General features: G+C 38.6%; 2 protein-coding genes across 4 annotated transcripts; both read right to left on the reverse strand.

The window, feature by feature from the left end:
• Positions 1-523: 523 nt before the first annotated feature.
• Positions 524-3,660, reverse strand: LOC141005494 (protein AMBP-like). 3 transcript variants are annotated; one of them, XM_073477345.1, is made up of 8 exons: positions 3,455-3,660; positions 2,183-2,328; positions 2,015-2,091; positions 1,725-1,844; positions 1,513-1,614; positions 1,329-1,366; positions 1,143-1,218; positions 524-715 (listed from the first exon to the last, which is right to left on the reverse strand). In XM_073477345.1, the coding sequence occupies exons 1-7, from the start codon at positions 3,572-3,574 to the stop codon at positions 1,147-1,149; spliced, it is 675 nt and encodes a 224-aa protein (XP_073333446.1). In that variant the 5' UTR covers positions 3,575-3,660; the 3' UTR covers positions 524-715; positions 1,143-1,146. The 3 variants fall into 3 exon arrangements, 2 of the variants coding, with proteins under 2 accessions (XP_073333446.1, XP_073333447.1); XR_012179872.1 differs by lacking the exon at positions 1,329-1,366; XM_073477346.1 differs by lacking the exons at positions 524-715; positions 1,143-1,218 and having other exon boundaries at positions 1,339-1,415.
• Positions 3,661-4,915: 1,255 nt separating this feature from the next.
• On the reverse strand, positions 4,916-9,576 carry ptgdsa (prostaglandin D2 synthase a). Its single transcript, XM_073477347.1, has 7 exons — positions 9,373-9,576; positions 7,217-7,356; positions 6,946-7,022; positions 5,857-5,967; positions 5,657-5,758; positions 5,532-5,560; positions 4,916-5,360 (listed from the first exon to the last, which is right to left on the reverse strand). The coding sequence occupies exons 1-6, from the start codon at positions 9,463-9,465 to the stop codon at positions 5,532-5,534; spliced, it is 552 nt and encodes a 183-aa protein (XP_073333448.1). The 5' UTR covers positions 9,466-9,576; the 3' UTR covers positions 4,916-5,360.
• Positions 9,577-12,925: the final 3,349 nt, after the last annotated feature.

Genomic DNA, 12,925 nt, shown 5'->3' on the forward strand with positions numbered 1-12,925 from the left:
TGAAAGCCCTGGGATCCCAAACTGATTTGAAAAACCTTTATTTACATCCTTTTAAAACCCCAAATCTCCACTGTAGCTGCTAAACTAATCTGAAGTGTGTGCACAAGCTTGTACTGTATCAACGGTGTAAATCGAGTCTTTTCAAATGGATTTGGTATCTCAGGGCTTCTGAAGACTTGGATTATGCCTGACGAGCTGTATGGAGCCATTTCATGTTATTTTTTTTCCAGTTTTTTTTCCCCTGTGTATTTCAGCTGTTTGGGAGAATGTTACAATGCTGTTTTGCAGTGAAGCTCCAGAAAGGTTTTCTAAAAACTTCCCCAGACTTTCCATCAGCATGGGGGTGAGCAGATAATGACTGAATTTTCATTTTTGGGTGAATTTATCCTTTAATGTTTGGCCGGTGGGATTAGACTTTTATCAAATAATCTCCTTGTTGAAAACACATTTCAACAGTATTTCAACACTTTGTAGTATAAGATATACAAAATGGGGTTCAGTGAAAAGGTCAAATGCACTCACATAAACACTGAATCACTTTATTTGCAAATCGGCTACATTACAAATTAATTGAGACATAACAAGTCTTTCAAATACCACAAAGAGTCTACTAACTAAACATAACAGAGCTTTTTTATCTATTAATGGTGTGACAACATGATAGCATAGTGACAGTTTATATGTTAATCTTCCTCTTCAGTTATTCCACATGATCCTGTAACAGTAAACAAACATTTATTAACAAGCTAAAATTGGACAGAAGGACAATTTCTGCATATGTTGTTTTTCTTCTTTACCATTCAATGCTTTAGAATGTGTGACGAATGAAACAAAAATAAAGGCGTTAAAATGCCTGTTGTTGCTTATAACAATGCCAGTGATGGGATGTGTCTCTCCACTCATTTCCCGTCATATCTCAACTGTTCGCTGTCTAATAAAGGCAAAAAAATACCCCCCAAAATACAATAAAACATGAATATATGGGGCAAAATATCCTTGATGGCTCACACTTCATATGAGCGAAAAGAGCCTAAATTATTGTATAATGGGTGGATTTTTAAAACCAATTTTTTAAACTGAAAAAAACCTGATCACTGTTTATATAATGTGACCTTTAAACGATGAGTCACTTGTCCTCTCACCTGGTCAAATATTACCAGCGTCGTCCTCTTGTGCATGTGGCGCCACATTTCTTTTTGACCGCTTAGGAACCAAATTCTAAATGACAAGGGTACCTCAACAGGTGACGACCAATCATCATACAAATATAGATCTGTGGTTTCAGTATGCAAATGGCATTTCAGCACATCACAGTGGGAAGCACTTACCTGAGGCTTCGTCACCTGCTCACCTGGATCACACTCACCTGGGAAGAGAGTGAGATGGAGAGGTGGTTCCTGTTTTTCACGATTTGTCTCATCATGTCAAAAAAAGTCATAGAAACTTGTGATTGCAGGGACATTTTTTGATTCATTACATCTGTTTTTCTTGAATGTATGTGTTCGTTTGTACCTTTATTCTGATTCATGATGATAGCGTCACCGGTCATTCCATGTTCTCTGACGAGTATTTTAAAGTCATCCAGCACAGCGGCCGTCACATTCCAAGTTCGACCTGAGGAAGAGAGAGTTACCATTACACAGACTGATCCATTTATTGGATGAAAAACAACACATTTAACAAAAAGAAATCATGCAAGCCCAACCATTGAAGTGCAAACTCACTATAAAGCTTGACTGTGATGGTTTCATTTCCTGATGGTTTCTCTGTACCCTGCAGAAGCATCATTGCATACTCATCGTAGTTGGTATGAACCACGAAGGAATCAACATCTGCTCCGAACCCTGCAGAAAGGAAAGTTTCACAATGCATTACATGGAAGATTTGTAAAACACATAATAATGGTAGATTAAGGGCAGAATCAGCTCGCTGCGTTTCAGTTTACCATCACAAAAACGTGCTATTGTGGTTAAATAAAAAGGATGGAGAATGGAGGGAAGCTGGAGAGACGTACTTGCAACATGGTGGAAGAATCGTCCTGGAGTGTTGGTCAAAGCATAATCTGTAGACGTCTTCTTACACGTGCCATTCCTACATGCGGGCGCAGACACATGGAAACCACAGCACAGGTTACACTGAATACTTTACACCATATGTCTACTAGAATGCAGGCAAGTCTTACCTGAAACTGGTGGCCGTCATTGTGAAGTTTCCCTCAGAGGCAACATGTTGCAGGTCCAGTGCAAGAATGACGGGGTCTGCACTCTTGCGGCGCATGTAGTGAGGACAAGAAGAAACCACTGCTACCTCATACCACTTCCCCATGAACTGCAAGAGACACAGAAATATTTACGGTACAACAGGACAAGAAATATTAGAGAACTTTCCAATACTGTCCAATTATTTTTTTCAAAAGACAGGTAAAATATACAATTGGTGATAATTTCCATCCCCAGCTAGATTAGTTGAGTGTTTAATAAAGGTGCAAATTGTAAGAAATGGCCAGAATTTGAAGGTAGCATAATCGCTAACTGCTGCTAAGTATACTCTTTGCTGTAGCTATCTTTGGCTCTAGTGACTAGCTGGAGCTAAGTGGCCCTATTAGCTGATGTGAGTCTGATAGTGACTACATGGCTCAGCTCGACCAGGCTCAGCAGCTTAACAGGAAACAGGAATGGACACCAGACTGGGAAGGAACACCATCCGATGCTTATTTGACGTAAGGAGGTGATTTACAGCGGCTCTGACCAGGACTATGACTCCGGGGACGAGGAGACACAAAAGGTGAGGACAGTGGAGAGGTGAGGCTACATAGGAGTGAAAGAGTCTGCGAAAACAGTTGATAGAGCCGGAATATTTTCAAATCTTACTTGAAGATTGAGGATTTATGACAAACAAACACAATGCGATTGTGGAAAGACACACCAAGACTGTTTTGCTGAGTTTTATTTTGTTCATGTTGAGTTTGAATGAAGTGTGTTTTATTTTTACTGAATTGAATTTGGATGGTGTACTGTTGTATTTTTCTCTTTAGTAAGGAAAATTTGTTAAAAAATATCTCCTTTCTTGACATTTTGTGACTTAATTTTGTTTACCTATTAGACTAAGTAGAGAACTCGCTGCTTTTACATCTTGCGGCTGAAGCTACAGGGGCTATAAGACTATTGCCTCTTGCAATACAAAGCAGTATTTGGAGACAGGTCGGGCTGGTGCTAGCTGATTAGCATGATAACTTCAGGCTAACACTGTTGCTTCTGTTGTTAATGTTAGTTCATTCTTTGAATGTTTTAAACTTAAATTGAGGCCATATCTTACAAATTGCTCCTTCAATGGACACAAAAGGGTCTCATAGGGGAGCTTCTGAAATTATATTATGGCAAGAAAACTTTATCATTTTGACTGGTAAAGAGGGATAATTTAAAATATATATATATCTTTTATTTCAGCCACTCACCCTGCCCAGATCAAAGTTCTCCTGTGTGAGGTTAAGAGGTTCGTGGAGCACAGGGACCGCTTGCAAGGTCCAGGCCAACGCTAACACCAGAAGAGAAACCACACTGCCTGCCCTCTGCATCCTGTCAGCCTCTCAGATTGAACTGGTTTTGTAAATGTCCCCCCACAACACTACAAAACGCTAATATAGCAACGTTTAGATTGTCTCTTTATCTGTCTTTACTCGTCTTGGCCTTCGTGTGTGCGCACTAACTGTGCTCATGTGACCGTACGTTTGTTGTTCCATATAATCAACAATCAGAACTGGACTTCAGAATTTGAAGCTTAAACAAACAACCAATCAATAAAAACAGAGAAGCGAAAAAATCAGGTGCTCTTTAAGGACAGTTAATGTCCAACTTACCTGTAATGGGAGTCACTCACAAGGAATCTGAGTCACTCTGATAATAATTGTCAAAATCATTTATTGAATCATGGATAAACCAACGCGTTTCCAAAGAGTCTTGATGAAACAATACCACTGACTTCCATTACAAGTAAGCTGGACAGTCAAGGATTTAGTGGCAACTGAATTGTTTGTTTCTTGTTTTGTAGGCTGGAAACACATGTGAGGAAGGTCTATAGCTGCTGCAGGAATGTCACATGATGACAGCCACATAAAGAGGAACTTGAATGTCCCCTAATCAGGCTTAATCAATAGGTTGTCATTTTACCCTCCCAATATAGTCTTACAAAGGTCTGGCTGCACCAATTCTCAATCTGGTAAAGGCAGAACAAACGCCCTGGCTTGTTTGCATGTCTTTAAACCAATCACAATCGTCTTGGGCGGCGCTTACCTCAGGATGCAGCGACGGCGCCCCTGCAAAATTGTGTTGTGGGAAAGTTGTTTTACATATGGGGAGGTGAGTCCTGGCATTAAAATGATCAAATCCCTATAAAAGAAAAGGGATCAGCTACTAGCTTGTTTATGTTTGTGCTATTAGCAAACAGGTTATTTTAGAGTAACTTGCCTTGCCAGCTCGGAAGTTGTGCAGACAGTGGAAGGAAAGGCAAAAAATGTGGAACTACTATTACATTTATTTTCTACCAATAGATAATCTGAAGTCCTTCACACTGCACCTTTAACAGCTGATCGCTGGTAGAGAGAAGGCTTGATTGCTGTCTGCTACAGTGTCATTTTTTAAACTACCACAGGGGGCACCACAGTCACCATTTTTCCAATTCTACTGGTATTGGCTTTAACCTGGTTTCTTACAGTATCCTGCTCATCATCTGTGCATTATAGGCTGTATAATTTTAGGTTACATAGCTAGCACTAGGTAGGACATCAGAGAGGTATGGAGGTCTGTTTCACGGCATAAACATATTGAGATGTGTCACATCTGCCCCCTTGTGTCCGTATGAGAACTGCACTCCACTTGGAGTTCTCAACAGATGGAAGTCCCAGCACACACACTCAGTCTTGGGGTTAATATTTTTATTTAAGTATGTCATCACAGTTAAACAACCCTATTGATTATATTCAGGAGGTACGGGAGAACATTTAGAACTTAATTCAAAGACTTTTTTGTCTTAAACAATTTAATGAGAGACAAAAACCAGCCACCACAACAAAATGTCTTTGGTGTTTGGTGATTAAGGGAAGAAAGAGAAAGGATTTAAATAAGCTCCAGGTGAATATTGTTTATTTAACTATGACAACACAGCAGAACTATATGGACAACTCTACATTAAAGAGGATGATGAGTACATTTCAACAGCAGTATTTACTATTTATCATCTTTGTAGCCACAACGATGATGTTTGCTGAAGAGAGTTCCGTTGTGTAGCTCTTCAAAGTAAGTGCGAAGCAGAGAAAGAGCTTTTCAGAGTACGCTGCCAACCTCATCTCAGGCTCATCTGGGAACCTACAGGGAGAAACATAAACTAATTTACACTGAAGATCACTCATACACCTGCAGGTATAAGTAATTCCACAGGAGCAAAAACAACAACAACAACAACAACAACAACAATAACAATAACAACAACAACAACAACAACAACAACAACAACAACAACAACAACAAAAGACTCACCTAACCAGATCCTGATGGAGGGCAATTTTCTGTTGGCCAGAAAACATAGAGACAAGAATTAGGAAACATCAGGGTCATTTAGCTGTCAACAACAACTGTGTGTAAATACACTGTGTGTACTTTACCTGCAGGGGGTGGCGTTAGAATAGACTCTTTGGAGAAACCCTGGGACAAGGCAAAGGCTTTAAACCTCTGAATTACATTGTTTCTGAGGCTTTGAGAGCGACCTGCGAACAAGAGACACACACAGACACACATACACACATATTAACTCACATGTTTATATGTAATGTAAAAATGTAGTATGTGTGAATGTGTGTCTCACCGTAAAGCGCCACCTGTGTGTACTCTCTGTGAAAAACCTTGTGTTTGAGAACCAAAGCGTAATCAGTGTAGTTTGTGTCGACCACTGTGATGTCCTTCACCATGTTATGGCCTGACAGGAAACACAAACAGAAAGTGAGGGACAAAGACCAGAGAAATAGTAGAATGAATAAAAATCAACATGGGTGACACTGTAGTTATCTCTGTATAGCAATTAGTCGACTCTTATATCTCTATTTCTAGTAGCATTTCTCTTGATAAATGTAAATATATAGATATAGTTATACATATATGTTGGCACATATAGTTTAGTATATTTTATTATTTTACATTTATTTTTATTTTTACTTACTGTTATTTATTTTGGTCTTCTCTATTTATATTTTATTCAGTCTCTCTATAGTGTAATATACCTTTTCTAGAAGGAGCTACTGTAATGTACCAATTTTCCCCTTCGGAATCAATAAAGTATTTCTGATTCTGATTTTGTGAAATTATAAAAAAAAACAAAAAACAAACTTTGTTCAACTAGTAACCCTTTTCTGTTTCAACTTCATTAAAGGTCATTATTTTAACTACTACTGTTGGAGCGGCTACAACTAATCATAATTATAATTGTGTAATTCTGTAAAACAGTGATATTTTCTGAGATGGTTATTGTAGATGTTAATCTCAAGCATTGCAACTCTTCGGCCTACAAGCACCTCCTCTGTGTTTTAAACTGATGTTGTTTATTGTTTTGTATCTTGGGTGGTTTATAAGCTGAGAGGCAGACTGTTTCAAGCTTGCCCACATTTGATCCACAGCATCACATGAGCAGAACCACACAGCCTACGGATAAATCCTTGACTCAAGTGTCCCGACTGAAATACTTGTCACATGTCCTGTGTGGGCACTGTGGCTTCCATCCGTGTGCTTGCTGAGGTTGTTTGCTTGTACTGTTGCTGATCTGGAATTTAATCCTGTCCTACTGCTGCGCTCAGTGTGTGTGCCAGTCAAATATTTACATTGTCATTGAAATAGTAGAGTCCCAGGGCTTACTGATCGTTTCCCTTCTGATGAGTCAGATTAGACGTGAGCAGAGACTTACGTGTGCTGAAGTAGGTGAACTGTCCGGCCACGTTGGTCTTCTCATACTGGTACACCTTACTGAGACAACCGAGAGGTCTGAAGGACACAGAGGAGACACATGTCTTATATCTTTTCTAAACTCTTACATTACATTCACTATTATATTACATTTATACATACACTATATTACATTATATACACATTATAACACATTAACTGTACTTAGACTGTGTAATTCTTGTTTAAATCTTATTATTTGTGACCATCTAATTACTCAAACATGTACTCACGTAGCGTCCCACATTGTGAGGTTGACGTTGCCGCTTGGCAGCACTGTGATGACGCCCATTGAGGCCTTCATTTTGTCTCTGTAGGGGACAAAGCTTGGGGAGTCATAGGCCAGGCCCACTCTGTACCATCTCCCTGCAAACTAAACACAGCAACACTGAATAACATATGGACACGTTCTCTCTATATTAAGAAAAAACGCACTCACTCTTATTCAGACATTCACAGACACACATATGTACACAAAATGAAGCTGACATATTAATGATCTGGAGTTTCTGAGGGTTTATTTGATGACTAACTATCATTCAGGTGCAGATTACGCCTTTGCCTTGCATGCTCTGACAAGTCAACATGTCTGATGCTATAAACTTCACTGGTTTGCAAAATTTAAAGGATGAGCCCAACATTTTTTATCACTGTCAACACATCCCAGGAAAACAGCTCAACCAACATTGTGTACGTTCGTCAATACTCCCTGACTTTCCTGCCTTAGTTGTGGTTTCCACTGATGAAATAGATCTTTAAAAATAGACCACGTATATATAGTCACACACATTATATATAGAGAGAAATTTCCTAAAGCGGCTGGACATGCTGTATTTTACTCAAACATAAGTAAATATTGTGCGGGGGGTGGTTATTTTCAGCTGTGGATTTGGTGTGCTAGGAAGCAGGAAAGTGTATGTGAGGTTGACTCACATACACTTTCTATGTTTATCCCAATTAAGTAAAATGTCACCCAGTGCAACAGTGTAGCTCATGTATTTTTTAATATATTTAAGACGAGTTGAGGTAATTTTGCAGTGATTCAAAACAAATACGTTTTCTAATGATATAAACTTGATATTAATTCAGTTGTACTTAAATTCTTTAAGGTCATATTGATAAAATTTTTATGTAGGGAAATCTTTTTTTTTAAAATAATACATCTACAGAGCTTGTAGGAAGGTGCAGAATAAAACTATCTCTTTCCTTGAACATTATTATGATTGTGAAACAATAAATCTGAAATGTTTGTCAGGCCCAAAATGATTGTTTTGTTTATCTCTGTAAGAATAATGGTGGGATCCAGATTCTATGAAGGTCAGTCAGCTAATAGTATAACATTGTTGGTATCATGTGGTATCTGTGTTTCATCAGCTGTCAACAGTCTTGGTAGTTGCCAGTTTGTGTACTGAGTCCTACAGTATGCGCCCAGCAGTCTGCAAGTTAATGAGAAAAGATCCACAGATTCCGCTACAGCTTTTTATACAGTGAATCAGGCTTTGCAGACAAACTGGTTCGCATAGGCATTCGAAAACAGAATTTTCTTTTTTATGGGACATGTGCCATTTTTGGGCTGTTTTTTTATGCAACTGTGTATTTTAGTGTCTACATTTTTAGCATGATGGGCTCAAATGGAGAACCAAGTGAGATTTGATGTTGCTAAACACAGCATTTCCTCAAGTCCGCACACAGATCCCTTTAAATCACTGACTCGATGGAGGGAGTGTGAATGTTGAATTCTGATTGAAGAACCTGACATGACATGTGTGAGCATGCCACTTCATGAAAGCAATAACCTGGTTTTACCGGCTGCTGCATTTTCTTTGAGCTGCTTTAGGTCTTGTAGATAAACAACAGACATGAAGGGCATAAAGGAAAGAAAGAGGAAAAAATGGAAGTAGTTTCTGGCCAATATTTTACATTGACCTTTTTGATAAATACAAAAGAAACCCACCATTGGGATTCTTAAAACACTTTGGGGATAAATTCAGTTGGCTATCAAATCAGCAACAGGAAGCATGAAGATCTTCCTTTTTGAAGACATTTCTCATGACGTTTTTTCCATGGGAAATGTCAAACTGACCTCTCTCAACCTCTCGTGTGTGAGGAAACCAGGAAAACAAGGATTCACAAATGTATTAATCAAAACAATTTGTACTGAGAAGAGACCTAAACCCGTCATTGTTTGTTTTGGATCACCGACTGAGTGACTGTTCTCAAACTCTGACTATACTCTCTCTCTCTCTCTCTCTCTCTCTCACACACACACACACACACACACAGCACACACACAGCACACACAGAGACAACAAATAATGAGAGCAGAACCTCCTCAACTCAACAATTCAAATATGAATCATAAAAAGCTTTGTGTGTGTGTCTCTCTTACCCTCTGCAGGTTGAAATCTCTCTGTGGCTTCACGTCTGCGTGCGCCATCATCGCACACATCACCATGACAACGGCGACCATAGTGGTCCTCATTGCTGTGTGGAGAAAGGAAGAGGCCAGGTGAATGGATCTAAAAGGTTGAGAGAGGGTATCTGACCCGAGCCTGAAGTGAACTGTTAGTAGGCAGTCAGCCGATACAGGTACAGAGTGGCAAGGCCTGGGGCAATGTTTGTTTTTCTCCTGATCCACCCACCGGGTTGTCAGCCAATCATCGCTAGGGACCAGGGAACAGTGGCTAAGTGTTGAAGATGTGTGGTTCCAAAACAACCCTGACTTAGACTTCACTTCCCTTCCCTTCACTTCCCTTCAGAGGTGCAGGAAAATATCATGCTTGTGGTCTCTTAGCATCAGCTGAAACGCATGTGCTGTCACAAGTGTAGACACACTGGTTTCACAAGACTCTGTCCCACACTGAGAGAAGAGGAAGCTTACAGGGATCAGGGAGTTCTTCATGGAAGAGACTAACATAGTGTTGGAGGAACTCTTCAGATAATTTACTTTAGTACCAGTAGCAATTCCACAATACAGAACAGCCTGTCCTCATCAGAAAAATAACCATATACTGTTGACTGGTTCAAAGTGAAATGTTTGTTTTTAGGCGGTGACCTCTAGCAGCTGTAGTAATTATTACAGCTGCAAAGGAGGACGTGAGTATAAAAAGAGTATAAAGTCTATGTCGGGTTAAAGAAGCACAGGACTTTCATTAGGGAGACAGCTGTTTGTTCAGTGTGAGACCAGAAGTCAACAGTGAGTTTCTTTTACTTTCTAAGGTAGTGAAGTAACGTCCTTACATAACACAACGTCACTTAGGTGAGTAGCTCAGGAAATGTGGGTGCGTTTGTAACAGAAGTTACATAAGTAATGTATTGAAAGTAGTTTTTGTGCCTAAACCTAACCAACCTGCGACTGTATGATGAAGGTCCGGCACGTGTGTCGCTTAAAACGCTGCAACATTCACGTTGTTATGGTAACGGTGATGTATGTCGTTTTGGGAGATGCTTACAATTGACAAATTTAGTCTTTTAGATATGATGAGGTGTTGATACAGAAATACTCATTAACAAGTAAAAGTCCTGCACTCAGAGCTTCACAGTACAGGTGTATTATTAAAATGTACTTTAATTAAGTATTAAAAATATTCATTATGCAAAATGGCTCCTGTCAGTGTTACATTAGTATATTTTTGGTTGATTATAGATGTATTAATGTGCAACTGGTACTTTAATGTTAACATTGGTTAAGGCCGAACTGTTTTATATGGTATATGGTTTGCTATGACAAGGCATCAAATTTCAGAAATGTATCATGTGTTTTGTATTCTGTAAATTATCTAGTAATTAGCTGTTAAATAAAAGTAATGGAATACAAGTATACAGTGGTAGGATACTAGGGAATAAAAATACTCAGGTACAAGTTTTTAAAATTTGTACTTAAAGGATATGTGAAAAAAAATAGAATAAAGCCTTTTGTGGCTCCAGAGGAAGCTGCATGTAATCTGATAATTATCCTCCAGTGATGTCACTTAGTGGCTAAGTTGCATTGTGGGTAATGTAGCCAGCAGGCAGCAGCAGAAAGGCAGTCTGCCAGTCTAACATTGCACTCCCATTATGAACAGTTTAAAAACAAATGACCAAAATCGATATGGCAGCTCCACAGAGCTCCGCAGCTCCTGTTTTCTTCTTCTTTTTCAAAGCCTGGCGCCTAAATTGTCCACACTGCAACCTCTGAGTGACGTCACTGGAGGCCATTTATCAGACTACGCAAAGGCTTTAACGATTTTTTTCACATATGCGGTAGATTCAAGACATTGATGTTTAAAATTGGTGGAGTTACCCTTTAAGTACAGTAGTTTTCCATCACTGCTTGGAAGAACACTGAGTTTACTCTTGGCTTGAATTGAAGTTTGATATTTACATATGAATAGAGACGAGTTTGCACATAACATAGTTATCCTTCATGTCACGACAGGAGAAACTACTCATATCTTTCAGTTGAAGAGGCCTCTGACAGGCTCATCTTGAAACTCCTTTTAAAGTTCCAGTTTCACGTTTCTCTGTTTCATAATTTCTGTCTTGGAAGATAAATTACTCAGAAGAGCATTTACTAACAAACTCACAGTTTACTGTAAAGCTCAACCTTACAGTTTTTCTTTTGTTTTCGATAGCTAACATGCATTGGTCACGACTTAAGTCACATTATCAAAACTCTTCACAGTCATCGAAACAGAAGTCTGTGTGGACCAAACTGTGAATCATTTTTCATTGCTTTCACACAAAGTGATATTTTCCAAAATCTATGAACACTTTTCTCTTTCATACTACAACACTTTATATTGACAAAATTTTCCAAATGCTAATACGTTGTTTTCAAAACTGTCAAAAACACATTCAAAACAGAATGATGGCAAATTTCGTGCGTTTCTCTAACCATGTTGAAATACATTGAAATACATTGAAAATAGTAGCATTTACAATAAAATGAAACGATAGGTAATGCTCCCTGTTGTTATGGTTCGAGGGAGTTTTGGAGGTGAGGTTAACTGTTTGGCCAATATGCATGTTGGTAATGCAGACTGTACAGACAGTTTTGAAAAAGTGCCCTCACTATTGACAAAACAGAAACTAAAATCTAACTTGTGGTCAGCTGTGACTAGAGTAAATGAATTTACAGAACATACGACCGATGTTGAACGTGGGTTTGGAGGGAGCTGTGTTTGCAGGACACTATGGAGTCCCTTAGAAGTGTTGTGGTTCTAGAGAGACTTGCTGATATTAGACCAGATCCTACTGTGTGTAAATTAGAGGGAATACTTCAGTTGTTAGACTGGCTTAAAGGGGCCATTTTGTGTCTTATCTAACAGGAAACCATTTGTCTGTGACCCAAAATGAACTGCTTGACCTTGTTTGGGACATGCCGTTAGTGTTGAAACTGTTGCAATCCACCCCTGTAATACACTAAACTTCAAGTATTTTAATTACATGAACATTTCCTGTCTAATTTGATTAGGTTCAACATAGAGGGTCACAGTTTTTCTATATTGTTCATGTTGAGTTAATAAAATTAATAAAATCAATGCAGGCTTAAACATAAACCTTATGTATTCATTCAGTTATTACATATAAAATTAAGGGGAACTTCTACATAAAACCACTTGAATAAACACATCGTTTAAGTCTTATACATAAAAGTAATGCATTTCAAATAGATTGTCTCCTGTAATAAAACACACATCTAGTTATTTAAGTAATACACATTGACTTAAAATGATAGATAAACTTTGTATTTAAAGTGACCCTTAAAATTGGACTTATTGTAAAAGAATTAGAGGGGAGAATTACATGTAATAAAAGTACTTAAAGTCACTATCTTAGGCAACTTATTTTCTGAGTGTAGTGTGGAAAAATCTATCTGGATTAGCTAAACACAGCCATCAGGTATAATCAAACTCTTAAATCTGAAAATAAAGAAAGTGGAACAACAATCAGAGCCCAAG

This window comes from Pagrus major, chromosome 12, assembly GCF_040436345.1.
Source record: "Pagrus major chromosome 12, Pma_NU_1.0".
Classification (NCBI taxonomy): domain Eukaryota; kingdom Metazoa; phylum Chordata; class Actinopteri; order Spariformes; family Sparidae; genus Pagrus; species Pagrus major.

Bases quoted from the DNA above. Each gene is read 5' to 3' on its own strand.
- ptgdsa (XM_073477347.1), bottom strand. From the start codon at position 9,465: ATGAGGACCACTATGGTCGCCGTTGTCATGGTGATGTGTGCGATGATG. The intron at 7,357-9,372 runs GTAAGAGAGACA...TGCTGTGTTTAG, and splicing joins GAGATTTCAACCTGCAGAGG to TTTGCAGGGAGATGGTACAG. The intron at 7,023-7,216 runs GTGAGTACATGT...TGTGTCCTTCAG, and splicing joins CTCACAATGTGGGACGCTAC to ACCTCTCGGTTGTCTCAGTA.
- LOC141005494 (XM_073477345.1), bottom strand. From the start codon at position 3,574: ATGCAGAGGGCAGGCAGTGTGGTTTCTCTTCTGGTGTTAGCGTTGGCC. The intron at 2,329-3,454 runs GTGAGTGGCTGA...TGTCTCTTGCAG, and splicing joins AGAACTTTGATCTGGGCAGG to TTCATGGGGAAGTGGTATGA. The intron at 1,615-1,724 runs GTGAGTTTGCAC...TCTCTTCCTCAG, and splicing joins CATCACAGTCAAGCTTTATA to GTCGAACTTGGAATGTGACG.